Genomic DNA, 15,713 nt, shown 5'->3' on the forward strand with positions numbered 1-15,713 from the left:
TATATTTGAAATTTTAAGGAAATATCGTGAAACTACCAGACGGTAGTGGGACCCAGGAAATACTGGGGCCGTAAAACCGGTAACATAGCACAATGTCGGAAAGTTTTTTTTTGTTTTTATTTCTGTGTTCAATGTCGGAAAGCAAACGAACGTCGAGATGCGACATACGTGATTGCTTATTGAGTATTTAACTTGAACTTTATGAATTAAGAGTAGCATATAAGGATCATCCATAAAATGCATAAAAATACCGTTGTACTAGGACTACTCATACAAAATTTATTTAAAAATCCCTTTAAATGTTATTGCGGGTGAGGGTCTAATAATGTGAAACTCTGTGTAACATAATATTCAAACAACCCTCTATCTTTCTTTCTTTCTTTCTTATGCAGTATACTAAAAATATCATTTTTTTTTCAATCAATCTTTCAATGCGCCCCTCCTTCATTGTAACTCTCCCTCCTCTCATGGAAGTTGAAACTTTAAATGAGGATGATTGTGGTATCTTAAAATAGTGATACAACATACAAACATTTATCAAATTTCAACCATTTTTTCGGTTGTATTAGCCCTTTTAGGTGGATTAATCATCTTTTAAAATTACCTAGGTTGTTATTCGTCATGGTTACATTGTATTTTAAGTAGGTTCACTAGATATGATCAATAAAATTAAATTATATTCTCAGATAGGCGATTTCGAATACTTCGACCCATTCTCACCCCCTCTAAGGGGTGAGATTGGGTCAATTTTCAAACATTTGTAGTTTAGTAAGCAATTCATATAATGTGATACATTCTTGCTAAACTATCATTACCACATAGAAGAGTATACATACCAAATAACAAGTTATTCCGACTTCAACTGCATTTGTTATTTAACAAACAATCTTTGAGTATCCTTTTTTTACCCATTCTCACCCCCAACGACGGTATACAAAACAGCTGAATTTGGGAAAATACTGAAACGTATCCGAAGAATTGGTAATATGTTTCAGTGATCGCCGGTCAAGAATTCAGTTCTACAAAGAAAAGTACACGAAAAGTTTTGAAAACCTTTCGAGCTTTTCGTGGACTGTAAAACTCGTTGGAACAGTACCGAAAAAATGGTTGAGCGCTATATCAAGCTTCATACTTGTGTGGTTGAGTCGCTCAAAGAGATAGGCGAAGGTAGCACGAATCACATAACAGAAGAGGAACTGGAGTCTGTAAAATCGTTGGGGCGCCGGGATGCAACGTTGATGACGGCTGAATGAAGCTTAAATTTTTTGCTGGCCAAATTGAATAGCCAGAAAAATCCCTTCTCTGTAAAGCTGTATGATGCATTTCTGAAACGGGTAAATGAACGACGAAATACAAAGCTTGTTTCTCTTATGAGGTGGCTGCAAAACAGCAGTTCAGCATCCACTTTCACGGAACTACCGATCACTCCACGCAACCAGTTGTTCAAATTTGCGAAAGATGAATTTGAGCACCTTTTCAAAGCACCTCCTACGTATTCTGAACCCGATGACCAATCGACTGAGGCAAATGATAAAGAACAGACACTGCAGGAGGAGCTCGAAGATATGATCCAGCAGCATGCCGAAACGAGCAACGCACCGCAACGAGAGCCTCCACATCTACAGAAAGTTATTCAGAAGGAGTTCGCCTTGTTCGAGCTCACTGGAGACCTAATTTCAGGACTGGAAAATATGTACAAGGCTATTAAGTCTATCAAGCCGACATCCACCGACAGCGAGAGAATTTTTTTTCTGATTCAGATAACATTTGCACAAAGAATAAATCTTCTCTGACCGATTCCAGTACCAATGAGCTGTGCTTTTTGAAATTGTTTTTTCAAGCGAATCGATAAGGATTTGTCATTAAGTGGTTTTTGTATGGTCGAATGGATTGACAGAATTGACTGAAATAAACAAAATAATCCCAACAATTCAGATTTCAGAGTTTTTTTTATTATTTTTTTTTTCGGGATTTCCCGGGATACCGAAAAAATCCCGAATCCCGGGATTTTTTTGGGCCGGGAAACAAGACCCTCTATATAAAACCAAGTATATTCACTGCCGTATACGCCAGTGAAGAGAATGTTTCAGAGAGCCACCACGCTGCTGAACTGTTGTTTTTCACTCTAAGTAGTAAATTTGATTGCTCATGCTCTCACTTGTCTTAGAAGAATGTTAGCCAATGAAGGTATGTAGCTACTGCTCTGGGTTGAAAAGCGCCGGTAAAAGAGGCGAAAATTTTGCATCGTTTGGGGGAAAACCCTTCATTCTTCAAACACTGTTCAGGACGTTTCAAACCCTTTTAACGTCTTGAAACGCCTATAAAACTTGTTAAACAAATCTCAAACCCCCTTAACTGATATATTCCTAAAATACCCGTGAAGCGTACAATCGGGGGTAAATATTCAAATATTTCAAAGTAAAAATTTTATGATGTAAAATTAAGGCCGATGCAAATATTTAATTTGTTTTATGTCGACCCCCCCCCCCTTCAAAAATCCCAAAATATTGAAGGGGCGAAAAAAAAAAACATGGCGTCTCATGACTCCATTTTCAATAGAAAAAATGTTTACAAGCAACTATTTTTCAATAGTTGAAAAATATTTTTTCAATAGTTGGTAAAATTTAAAATTTTAGGAATAGTTTTTTTTGTTTGTTCCTTATTTATTTTTGCCCCCCCCCCCCCTCGTATCCGATGGGAGGTCTTGAAAATATAAGAAAAATCATATTTGCATCGGCCTAAGTTAAAAAAACTAATAATGGAACTTCACCAACATTTGATATTTTTCCACTCTAACATATTTCTTGTGTCTTTTAACGTAAAGTTTTACCATATTTTACTAAAAATTTTCAAAACAGTGAAAGTAAACTGCTCACCATACTGCTCCAAGAAGTATTGTAGGGTAAGGGTTCCATCTTACCGTTTTATCACGTCTATTTGACACGTTCTAATACGAAAAAAATATAATTCATAGCCCGCTTATACGGCATTTGCTGAATTAAAAAGTGAACACTTGTCACAAATCAAATGTACACTGCAAATGAGAAACGATCCGATATTATGATTATACTCGCACCCACAGCAGCTCCTCTTGCAGCACCGCCTGGAAATCAATCGGGATAAGCTGCGGAAACCAATAATTGTATAAAGAACGAGCTCTCTATTCGCTTTACCACAATACTTGATTTTTGAATTAATGTTCATCTGAAAATCGAAACAAAAACAATAAAAGTGTTTTTAAACTTCAATGCACAAGTCGGTGTAGGGTGACCCAGCTTCTCGAATTAAAAGTTTACCCCGGTAATTCGACAATCGAATTAGTGGGGTCAGTGCCGACTGTGTCATTTCGACATATCTTATTTCAACCAACTACAGCGCATTTTAGAAGCTGAGCCTGAGAATACCTACCTTGATACCTTGTTGGCTACAAAGTAACTTTACTCCAATGCCGAGCGTATAGTAGAGCACCATCTTCGTCGGTCTTGGGCGATGTTCCTCCAGTTTCCCCGAACGTGTAGGGATCGTAGATCTTCTTCAACCGCGTGCAGCCAGCGAGTTCGCGGCCGCCCACGAAGTCGCCTACCTCTACCGGGTTCTCTGCTGAATATTGTTTTCGCTATTCTTTCTTCCGACATTCGCACTACGTGTCCAGCCCACTGAAGTCTGCCGTATTTTATACGTTTCACAATATTCGCATCTTCGTACACTTGGTACAACTCGTGATTCATGCGTCTGCGCCACACTCCATTTTCTTGTTTCCCACCGAGAATTGTCCGCAGCACTTTGCGCTCAAAAACTCCAAAAGCTTTTCGGTCTACCTCCTTTAACGTCCACGCTTCGTGACCGTAGAGGGCAACCGGAAGAATCAGCGTCTTATACAGAGCGAATTTTGTTTGCGTTTGCAAGTTACGGGACCTTAGCTGGCTACGCAATCCGTAAAAGGCCCTATTCGCAGCTGCAATACGCCTTTTCACTTCACGGGAAACGTCATTGTCACATGTCACAAGTGTTCCAAGATAAACAAATTCTTCAACAACTTCAAACACTTCCCCATCAATCACTACCTCAGCACTAACACCACTAGGCCTGCTTCTGTCTCTACCCGCTATCATGTACTTCGTCTTGGTAGAGTTAATTTTTTTTTTAACGTTTAAAGAATGGTTTATTGGTTGAACTTGTATAAAAACTAATAACAGTGCAATTATTTACATTTCAACTGTTAAGCCTATCCTCGCTGTCTCTCTCTTCAGAGGAGCATAAGCTTCCTCCACTGCCCTACGATCGATGCCGATGAGATCAATATCGTCCGCAAAACCGAGGAGCATGTGCGACCGTGTGATGATAGAGCCATTCCTCTGCACGCCTGACCTCCTAATCGCTCCTTCGAGTGCAATGTTGAACAATAAATTTGAAAGAGCATCCCCCTGCTTCAATCCATCCAAGGTCACAAACGACGTAGACACTTCGTCCGCGATCCGAACACTTGATTTTGATCCATCCAGCGTTGCGCGTATCAGCCTAATTAGTTTCGCCGGAAAACCATGTTCTGACATTATCTGCCAAAGCTCATTTCTTTTCACTGAATCGTACGCTGCTTTAAAATCAATGAACAGATGGTGAGTCTGCAAGTTATATTCCCGAAATTTATCTAGGATCATCCGCAGGGTAAACATTTGATCCGTCGTTGATCGGCCCTCACGAAAACCAGCCTGGTATTCGCCGACGAAGGACTCCTCAAGAGGTCGCAGTCTGTTGAACAGGACACGCGACAGTATCTTATACGCCGAATTTGAAAGGGTAATCCCTCTGTAATTGGCACACTCCAGTCTGTGCCCTTTCTTGTAGATTGGGCATATGAGGCCATCCAACCAACTAGTGGGCAATTCTTCATCCTCCCAAATCTTTATAATAATCTGATGGATTGATTGATGTAGCTGCTCGCTTCTGTGCTTAAGAAGTTCGACCGGGATCTCGTCCTTCCCAGCAGCCTTGCTGTTTTTCAGCTCCTTAAGGGCCTTTTTAACCTCATCCAGTGTTGGTGGTTCCACTGCTTGACTGTCATCCATTATGTTAATCCTGTTCCTCGGTGCTCCTTCGCTGCTACCATTCAACAAATCTTCGAAGTGCTCCTTCCACCTGGCTGCCACCATTGTTTTGTCTGTCAGCAAATTTCCTTCCCGGTCATTGCACATGGCGGGCACTGGCGCAGTCTTGTGCCACGCACCATTGACAGTTGCATAAAATCTCCGCATATCGTTCCTGTCCATACTTTCCTGCGCTTCAGCAACAACACTCTCTTCGTGTTGCCGTTTTTTCCTGCGGTGGATTCGTTTCTCTTCTGCTCTTGAGCGATTCCAAGCAACAGCATCAAAATTAAGGAAATTTTTTAATTCATGATTTTCTATTGAACTGAAACTTTGCACAGTTTTTCAGTTCCATCTAAATCGCCATTTTTCGATATCAAATTTTTATTTTGAATCACGACTAACTTTTCAAAAGGGTGTATGTGAAAATGGTTCAAAAATATTCAAAAATCTGCGCAGCCAAAATGATTCGTTCGATTGCTATGAATTTTTCAGCAAAGTTAGATAACTAAATGGTGATTCCTAAGAAAATATACACTGTGAAAAAACATCGTTTTTAACATTAAAAAATATCATTTTTGTCACAAAAACTCAAATATCTCAAAACCCTATCTTTTTACCAACGTAATTTTTTTAGGAAAGACGGTCCATTGTATTAGCAATCTACCATAAAAATTTGGTGATGGTAAACTAATAAACAAAAAAGTTATAACATATCAAACATTTCACAATTTTCACATTTGGTAAATATTTTTTTCTGTGTAAATTATTTGGTCAGAAATCGCAGTTTGATGCTGATTTTATTGTTCAGCAAAGTTAGATAACTAAATGATGATTTCTAAGAAAAAATACACTGTGAAAAAAAATCTTTTTTTAACATTAAAAAATATCATTTTTGTCACAAAAACTCAAATATCTCAAAACCCTATCTTTTTACCAACGTAATTTTTTAGGGAAAACGGTCCATTGTATTAGCAATCTACTATAAAAATTTGGTGATGATAAACTAATAAACAAAAAAGTTATGACAATTCAAACATTTCACAATTTTCACATTTAGTAATAATTTTTTTTTGCACGGCAGGACGTGCAAATGCGTAAATTTGTATTCAATTTGGGCATAACCAGTCTCTTTCAGTTTATCTATGGTGCTTTCGGTGAGATTTCGTAACTCTTTTGAACATTTTTTTTTCATCAAACGGTCTCAAATCAAATATCCATAGCGGTAGTATTTTTTTGCATTTTCGTGAGCATTGTCATGGTATGTATACAGACAAACAAACGTAACACTGACGAAATTTTCATTGACCACGCCTTTAACGATCATTTTGAATCTTGGTTGTGGCTTTCATAACCAGAAGAGTGCCCATCGTTTTTCTTTGCGTTTGACGTTTCACACTAGCGCCTTCTGATGAAGATATTGCACAACGCAGTGTTTCGTGAAACATTTCCACCAGGTGGTGGTAGTGTAAAATGGGCGATGGATTTTCACGAAAATTGTTCTAGGCATTTCGTCTGTTTGTCTGTGGTATGTACCTCTCATGCATTTGTTGTTGTTGAAGTTACTCGCATTCTTCCGATCATAAAGTCTGTTCTCTAAGAGGTATTTTTTTTTGCAGATCAACTAGACGTATACGCGTATATATAAAACTTTTATTATGCAGCTTTCGTCTTAAAAATAAGTTTAATTCCATTTTTCTTATGATCAACAGCTTTTCAACACTATCAAGGGATTTTTCCACCAGTCACGCACAATAAAAAGTATGACACTCTCAATATTTTTGATCACAACACTGGATCGCGTCTAAGTTTCAAATAGATACTATAGTAATTATGAATAATAAAACAAAAATATCATGAAAACAACTTGTTTAATTCAGACGGTAGCCTTTACAATAAAATCAGCATCAAAATATAATTCTCGAAATAATTTACACAGAAAAAAATTTTTTTTGTTACTAAATGTAAAAATTGTAAAATGTTTGAAATGTCATAACTTTTTTGTTTATCAGTTTACCATCACCAAAATTTTATGGTAGATAGCTGATATAATGGGCCATTTTCCCTAAAAAATTGACGTTGGTAAAAAGATAGGGTTTTGAGATATTTGAGTTTTTGTGACAAAGATCATATTTTTTTAAGGTAAAAAAAGATTTTTTTTGCAGTGTATATTTTCTAAGGAATCATCATTTAGTTATCTAACTTTGCTGAAAAATTCATAACAATCGAACAATCCGTTTTTGCTGTACAGCTTTTAGAATATTTTTGAACTATTTTCGCATGCACCCTTTTGAAAAGTTAGTCGTGAGTGAATATGAAGGTTTGATATCGAAAAATGGCGATTTAGATGAAATTGAAAAACTGTGCAAAGTTTCAGATATTTTTGAAATGGTCGCTCAGGATCGACTGACATCAGGGCATCATGAGTGTATTCACGAGTGTAAACACACCATTCGGAAACATCCCTAATTCGTGAGCCAACTAACACTGGGAACATTATTCATCAAATACTCGTGAACACAAATGAACACAAATGCAAACTCATCGTGATGGCCACACTTGCGGATTTGTTCGCATGTTTTGATTCATGAGTATTGCAGCAGCAAAATGTCAAATCACTCGCGAATCTTTACTCACGAACATTGTTTATCCACTGCTGGACGCCCGGGAAATTCAATCATCTGCGCGCATACGAAAAAGTAATGTTTTTTAATTGAGTTATCGTGTGATTATTTAGCAGAAGCGACATGTTCGATCCCGGCTGTTGGGCCAAACCAACTTGCTCTAAATTCTACGCATGGAATTGGCCTGACGTGGCGGATGCAGCATCCCACGAAGTGTACGCTATGACAGTGGCAGAAAATACTTCTGGGGGCCCTTAGACTTGGACTATGTTTGGTCCTCTAGACAGGTAAGCACAAAGTAAGCAAAATTAACTCGTCTCCATTAAACTTCCAGTTTTTTTTCAGATCAATTCCACTAAAATATACATACCGGGAATAGTCAATCTGTGCTTGGTTCCATGGAAAACAAACATTTACTCTACACTCTCATTGTCATCGGAAAATAAATACATTAGTGAGAAAATGGAAAAGTTTTATCGATTTTAAAACCGCTACAAAGAGAGAAAACATCGAACCAACCCACGTTGGAACTGGAAAAAAAGTTTCTCGGTTTAATATACTTAGGGGCCGAACACAAATTACGTCACGCTTTTGGGAGGAGGGGGGGGGGTTGGTTTGCAGACCGTGACGAACCATACAAAACTGTTTAGGTCCCATACAAAAAATGTGATCTATAGGGAAGGGGGGGTGGAGGTTTTGAAAAAGGTCGATTTTTGCGTGACATAATTTGTGCATCACCCCTTACACAGGACCGTTCGGTACGGGATCTTACCTGCTGCCGTCAACCCTATATCCGGTTCAGGAATACCTTGTAGAGAACTCTGAGAACAGCACCCGATGCCGTAACAATTATCGCTTACAGTTAGATACATATTCAAAAGAGGCCCATAGTGAATCACGCACGCAGCTTCCCTTGCAGACGGTAGTATTGCGCATTTTCACCCCACTGGACCCTTTACCCTTTATAAGTGCGGGATCGTGACAAATACTGGAACACGAGTGGCAACTGGTACATTGACGGTATGTTAAGATCAAATAACTAAAATATGCTCTTCCACTAGTTAGAAGCAGTAAGGGCGTTCGATTTGATAAATTTTTCAAAGGTTAGCAAAACGAAAAGGTGATCTACCCAGGTGATCTATGGTGACTTGCGTAACTTCCTTTCAGATACATAACAAAAACTAGGTAATAATTTTACACTACAAACATTGTTTCGTTTTATTCATTGTATATAACTTTTATCTTATCTCTCTCAAAAAATATCAATCAATAATTGCAATGCGCTTTGTCCTTTTACTGTTTGATCCTACTCTATGTTATCTATTTTTCATTTGTGCTACTAATCCACTTCCGTTTTTTTCTTTCAAATGCTTTCAATTTGAATAATCATTATGTAGCAGTTGTGAGCTCCTCTAATGTCTGCTTATCTTTGGCAAGCATATACGCCAATCCTGGTTTCACTAGATTTTTGTTGGTTCTGACTGTCAGAATGTCCTGGAGTGATTTAGAGCTGAGTTTACTTCGTGATTTAGTTAAAGTCAAGTTGAACAAATTGAAATCTCTTTCGATAGAGCATTGTGTTCCTGGCACACCCAGTACCACTTTCGCAATTTCCCATACTTGTGGATCCTCGAATCGTTTGGCTGCCCAGTACTGTATTGTACTGAACGGTGCATCGGCATCAATCCTCTTTTGATATTGTACAGCTCGTATCCTTTGCTCCAAGGAAGTTAATTGCACTGTTTGAGGGGAACCCGAGCCAATGGTACGCGTGAGATAGTGGTTGAGGCTGAATTTACTGCACGATGGGCCATCTGTTGTTGGTGCATTCTTGGTGTTTGCTATCGCTGAATCGTTCTCGTCAGATCCATTCTCGCTACATTTGGTTTCGCTTTTAATTCGGGTCCACATCTGTAGGCAAAATCGCTAGAAACAAATAAATGACATTATGCTATAACAAAGGGATTTTCTATGCAACTTACCACTGCATCTTCTTTCTGCGCTTGCGAAAGCAAGCTTGAACCGTTGAAATTCAAACGGGGGTCAAAATATACGGCAGTTCGAAAGACCCGATTGCAAAACAGTTTTTGCTGTCGATTTTCCATGGCCGTAATAAGCTGCTGCTTAAACCGATTTGTCTCATCAATCTCCCAAATTCTGCCGTACGCTCGAATCCACTCGATGAAAAAGTCCGAAAGAGTGGTATCCAGTTTTTGAACGGCTATTGTACAATGATACAATGCTTCGAAGGCTGTAACATACTCTTCTATGAAGTCCCAGTGGTTGGAGAGATCTGTAGATAGATAAATAGAAATACATGATAAATGTGGTCTGGGATATTTATTGAGGAGAGAACAAGTTGGATGGACATATTGTTAGAGTACTATACATACCTAGATCGGGGTACTGTTTTCCAAGCTTTTCGAAAAAAATCCTCTCTTGACTCAACTTTTGCTGCATCTTGTAATCTGAATTCCAGCGGGTTTCGTTTGGTAACGATGGATACGCTGCCCCTTCACTAATGTCAAAGAAGGCTTTGTATTCAGTGCAGCGGAACTTCTTCACCGTCTTTCGTATCTCTTTCAGGGCGTCTTTGTGTTCAATTTGTTTGCACACATCATGAACCACAAGCTGCGTAGTATGAGCTCCACAGCGGACGGCAGTTATAGATTCATCCGGGGCGAAATCTTCCAGAACACGTACCCACTCTTGCACAGCAGGTTTTTCGGGGGAGTCGTGTTCAAGACCTTCAAAATCGTCTGCTTCAACTTCGTTTACCGAGTTAACTTCTTCGTTTTCCGAATCATACAGTTCAGAGGTACTTCCGCTTTCGTCTGACATCAGTTTCACAAGCTTTACCATGTTGGATGCGTTGTCAATTGTTATAGCTGTTATTTGTCCAACGTTGACAGCAAAAGACTTCAGTACCTTATGCAGCTCTTCTTTCAGATTTTGGCTTGTGTGGCGATTGTGGAGCTCTATGATGCCTGAAAAGTGTTCAAGTAAACAAAATCAATGCTGAGGAATTTTGAGAATAAGGAAAAGGGGCAAGATGGGTCACCTTACTTTTATAATACAAATCAAATTACTACGTGTCCTGGTACGAATACAAAAGCAGTAGTCATAATAATAAAATAGTTTATTTTAGCGCCTCCCTTTGAAAACTATTATTAATGTGTTGCATTTATTGCAATTTTCAACAGGAAGGAGATGATTAAAGGCGATTAAAAGTGAGAATATATTACGACATGCTGTGTAGAGTTCAAGGCCAAAAATTCCTGCGCCTGATTTTGGATACGGGACACCATTTTCGATGTATGTATTGACCTATGCTGTACATACATGTATGTTAGCATCCATTAAGTGAGTCGCAAAGTAAATTTTCAATCCCCTCCCACCTTTCATACGGGTATAATTTAGCTTGTCACACATTTGAGAAACCCCTCCTCCCCCTTTAAGTTAACCTTTAAGTGTGACGTTTTCAAGCCCGTGTGCAAAAAGAGGAGGGGGGGGGGCTTCTGTTCATTACCACGACGTACTTTATGGATGCTCTCTATCGAAAAGATTCTCTTGCACTTTCTAGTTTGTTTGCTCTTGTTAGACATGTTTTAACCACTTACCTAGATTCCTCTTGGTAACAACGCCGCTGTTATTGATGTATTGACAGTTGATACCGAGCATGCTCCTATACATTTTGGACACAATATCCAGCTTGAGTGAAATCATCCTTCCGTTGACCTCCTGGCTAATCATCCAGTTGACTCCTTCTGCGGCTTTTGCCACATATTTCGTTATGTTGTGGCGGTTAATAGTCAAATTATACGCCTTCAACAATGGACCTACCACTTCTGTAAATCCTTCCCACTCCATTGCTTCAAATGGTAGACCATGAACGGTCACCAACTTGACTATTCCTCCCAGGAGCCGCTGAACCGTCATGCGAATGGATATGGCAGGTTCAGTATTGGGGCTGCTGCTTTTTTCAGAAGGAGGCCCAATACCCAAAACGTCAAATGCCACTGGATGACATAACCGGAAGTGCCTCTCAAAATTGGATTGTCTGAACACCTTTTGGATGTAATCGCAGCCGTCCTCCAATATGCAACGGGTCACACTTTCTCCGTTCAGGAGTAGCTCTTGTGTGCAGCTTTTGACGATTGCGATTTTTGAGCCTCTCCCATCGTAGCTACGCTTCCGATTGTCTACCTTTTTCGGTGTCACATATGGTTCGGTGGCCACTACGCCGGGGTGGTTTTCTTTCCTCGCCGGTTTATCACTTACACTTTGTTTGCCGTTTTCTTCGGACATTTTTCCTGAATTTAAACTGTTTTCCGAAAAGCGAAATCCGATCAACCAAAACACAACACACTTTGACAGATGACGCGTCTGGTTTTTTTGCGGTAACATTTCAAAAGCGTCTATTGCAAAAACATTGTGTATAGAGCGGTGTACAGAAAGAATATTGGTTTTAGTTTTCATTCAATCTATGACAATGGTAAATAAGGAAATAAGCTACAGGTCGGACTCGATTATCCGGGTGACTCCAAAATTATTTCACCCCGGATAATCGAATCACCCGGATAATCGAGCCATGCTTCTTTTCTTCTATTTTTGATATTCTTCAATCAAAAACTGTTCGATAAACATAGAAGCTAACATACATGACGTTGTTGTGCCTAAACTCAACGTCTGGTATTATTTTAACCATGTTTTTTAAAAATGAAATTTTTGCTGAAAAATGTGAAAAAATAAAAACAATTTTCTAATAGGCTAAATCCTATTTACAGGTGTTGTATTTGATGTTTATCACGTTTTTTGACATACCTTAATCTAAAAATTTGCAAACAAAGCAAAAACAAACTTTTCCCCGGATAATCGAGCCATTTTTGCCGGATAATCGAGCCCCGGATAATCGGGCCCCCGATTAATTGAATCCCCGGATAATCGAGTCCGACCTGTACTAGGTTTGACAACAATTAATTTAGCAAACTTTCAATCGTGTATCCAAAAATGTATTATGAATCTATGGTTTTTAATCGATTTGTGATTGATCATGTTTATAAATGAAATACGCTTTTTTCAAAAATAAGCGCAGAGTCGTTTATAATTCATTACATGTTGTTTATGATGTGTGATGAACTCCGCACCATAAATTGTGTCACACAACTCCACTCGTGAATAAGTGGACAACAGTATTCATCTTTACTCGCGAGTGAAAAACAGTGAAAAGATTCGCAGTAAGGGTGTTCGCGAGTGAAGGTATGTATACCAAAGTGGTGCTCACTCACATTCTTCATAAATTTCCACCCCTGACTGACATGACTCCGTGGAATTCCTCTCTTGCAACCCTGTACCGCTCTCTGTTCTGCCGGGTACCAGCCACTAGCATTCGACTTCTGGTGGCATTCTTTTCGTTCGTCGCTCGTTGGCAGTCCGCGTCAAACCAACCATTACGTTGGCGTCGCTGAGCGGTACCAATCACCTCTTGCGCTGTTGTTGTCACTGAGCCTGAGAATATGGTGTATGAAAAACTTGAGCGGCTAGACCAGCTCTACAGAAAATAACGGAAAACCCGCTCTTTTTCGAATATTTAAGGTAAATGTCACGGACTTTCTTCGAAAAATGCCAACTGATATTCATGGTGAATATCAATTGGCATTTCCCTGAGATAGTCCGTGACATTTACCTAAAATATTCGAAAAAGATTAAAAAGTTTCCCATCTCCACATTCAGATGTGATGTCAAAAATTGACTCCAAATAGTTTTCAAATTTGGGAAGTAGGATATCAGAGTATGAATTTCAACCAAATGCCAGCTTCTTGTTCATACTTACATCAGTTAAAATAATGATTTTCAGGTTCAAATTCAATTGTGAATAAAGTGCATTGGTTCTTCAACCTCCGAAAACGACGAGGTGTGAGGAAAATGCAACACGTGCAGACACACCCCTCATCCATCGCTCGCGCATGCATGATTTCAATGCTGGCTCATTAAAATAATAGCAACCACCACGATACAGCAACATCTTTCTTTCTGTTTTAGAAGTTCAACACAAAGTCGAAAAACGGCATAATTACCTCATAGGTAGGATGCCAAACCAACCCGTACCTATCCACAGCGAATCGTTGTTGAACGGCTGGCTAGGCGGTCGGTGGCTGCTTCGCAAGGGGAAGTTTAGCAATTTAGAAATTTGCTCGCACAGGCAGACGATGATGATGATGATGAGTGCAATTTTGGAGCACGATTTGCTTATCGAAAAAAAAAATGTTGCGAACAGTAGTGTAGATAATGGCGAAGAAAGAAAACACCGATCAATTTTGTTATGGCATCCTAAATTAATAGTATGTTATAACCGGAAAATGGGCGATTATTTTCAGATGAAAGGAATGGTAGGAGATGAATGGTAGAATAGAATCGATTTGAGAGCATTTCATACTTATTAGAATAAGCTTGTGTACGACGCTTTTATAAGAGAAATATTCTTAGAGCACCGCATGCCTCTCCTGGAAAGATAATTACACGCATCAAATCTTAAATTTTACATTCCGAGAGCACGGGTATAAACATGGAGTATTGCTTTTAAATATTGTTGCGGATTTCATAATGAACGTTTGTGGCAATGTACCTGAGTGCTTGGTGAGCGGCCCTTTAATTACAAAGGTAAACATGACCCTAGCAATCTCCGAAAGTTATTTACACTTGGGGACCATTCGTAAATCACGTAGACTTTTTCCGGGAAGGGGGTCTGGCCAAAGTCTACGTTCCATACTAGTTTTGAAATTTGTGTATGAGCGAAAACCTACGAGGAGAAGGTGATGGTCTGAGATCGCTTACTTGGTTTATAAACAGCCCCTTACAGGCCCGTACGCAGAAGTGGCGCCAAGGGAGGGGTTTTTCCCAATTTTGGCAAAATGCGGAGAGGCGCCTAGTGTATGAAGCGTCGGTAATGAGGGGGGAGGGGGTTAACACCCAAACAGCTCCCACAATCCCCCCACTCTTGTGCACGGGATTGGCCCCTTATGTATTATTGTCATAGTATGGGCGTTTTCCAATGAAGACGTAATAATCACCATCATCATAATTATTGTTTCCTAAAGTTGAATTTTCCAAAATTCGTGTACTTGTATTGCATGTAATCTTCAAACTAATACTTCCCATATTTCACCATAAAACCATATAGGGTCTGGGATCATTTGGGCAGATGCACCTATTTTGGTAAGCTGCTGTAACTCATGAAACTTTGAACCGATTGACTCGATTTTTGAGACACGATCAAGTACGTACAGCAGCTAGCCATGTGCGAAAAGTCCTGTCAATCGGTTTGAAATTGACTGAGTTATAGCAGCAAGTGCCCAAAATAGGTGCCCCTGCTCAAATAGTTCCAGACCCTATACAGTTACCCTCCACGATAAACTTTAATGTATACTTCTTCTTCTGTCTATTTTCAGGTATGTTCAATGCAGAACCAACTGGTTTGACATAATGATGTATTTGTACCAAATAAAGGCACAAAGGTTTGTCAAGAACACTAGGGAATTTTCCAATTAATTATTTTCCTAGAAAAGGCACATATGTTGGCCACATAATTTCCCAAGCGCTTAATTACATTGTGTACAAAACCTTTTCCTCACACAAGTGGGTCAAATAAAACAAGCCAAACGAGCTCAAATCTTAATAAAATCAATAAATCCCAATAAACGAAACAGTCACCAAAAATTAAGTAAATTGCATCGTTGCACAATGCATCGACACTTTGGTCTCACCGGGCAGTCCCTACAGTTTGGGCAGCTCTCTCTCTCATTCTTCTAAATGTCTAACACCCGTAACCACCATAAACTCAATTCAGTCGTATTTCTTCCAATTTCTGTGTTACTGGGCTTCTCGGCGTTAGTGCCGCCGCCGTGCTACTGCAGCAAATTCGCGTCAGAAACGCTACCGATTTGCGAATTATTACTTCGATTGTTTTTCGTTTGGGGAAGGTAGGTCGGGTCAACACAATTGCTTA

General features: G+C 39.3%; 2 protein-coding genes across 2 annotated transcripts in view; one reads left to right on the top strand and one right to left on the bottom strand.

Moving 5' to 3' along the window:
• Nucleotides 1-15,713, top strand: part of LOC109430493 (uncharacterized) — a 376,017-nt gene that overhangs the window by 293,889 nt on the left and 66,415 nt on the right. The window lies entirely within an intron of this gene.
• Nucleotides 8,403-12,016, bottom strand: LOC115266423 (uncharacterized). The gene is made up of 4 exons (XM_062842912.1): nucleotides 11,329-12,016; nucleotides 10,102-10,695; nucleotides 9,691-10,001; nucleotides 8,403-9,634 (listed from the first exon to the last, which is right to left on the bottom strand). The coding sequence occupies exons 1-4, from the start codon at nucleotides 12,014-12,016 to the stop codon at nucleotides 9,098-9,100; spliced, it is 2,130 nt and encodes a 709-aa protein (XP_062698896.1). The 3' UTR covers nucleotides 8,403-9,097.

The sequence above is a fragment of the Aedes albopictus genome, chromosome 3 (assembly GCF_035046485.1).
Source record: "Aedes albopictus strain Foshan chromosome 3, AalbF5, whole genome shotgun sequence".
In the NCBI taxonomy this organism is placed as follows: Eukaryota; Metazoa; Arthropoda; class Insecta; order Diptera; family Culicidae; genus Aedes; species Aedes albopictus.

Bases quoted from the DNA above. Each gene is read 5' to 3' on its own strand.
- LOC115266423 (XM_062842912.1), bottom strand. From the start codon at position 12,016: ATGTCCGAAGAAAACGGCAAACAAAGTGTAAGTGATAAACCGGCGAGG. The intron at 10,696-11,328 runs GTAAGTGGTTAA...AACACTTTTCAG, and splicing joins TGTTACCAAGAGGAATCTAG to GCATCATAGAGCTCCACAAT. The intron at 9,635-9,690 runs GTAAGTTGCATA...ATTTGTTTCTAG, and splicing joins CGCAGAAAGAAGATGCAGTG to CGATTTTGCCTACAGATGTG.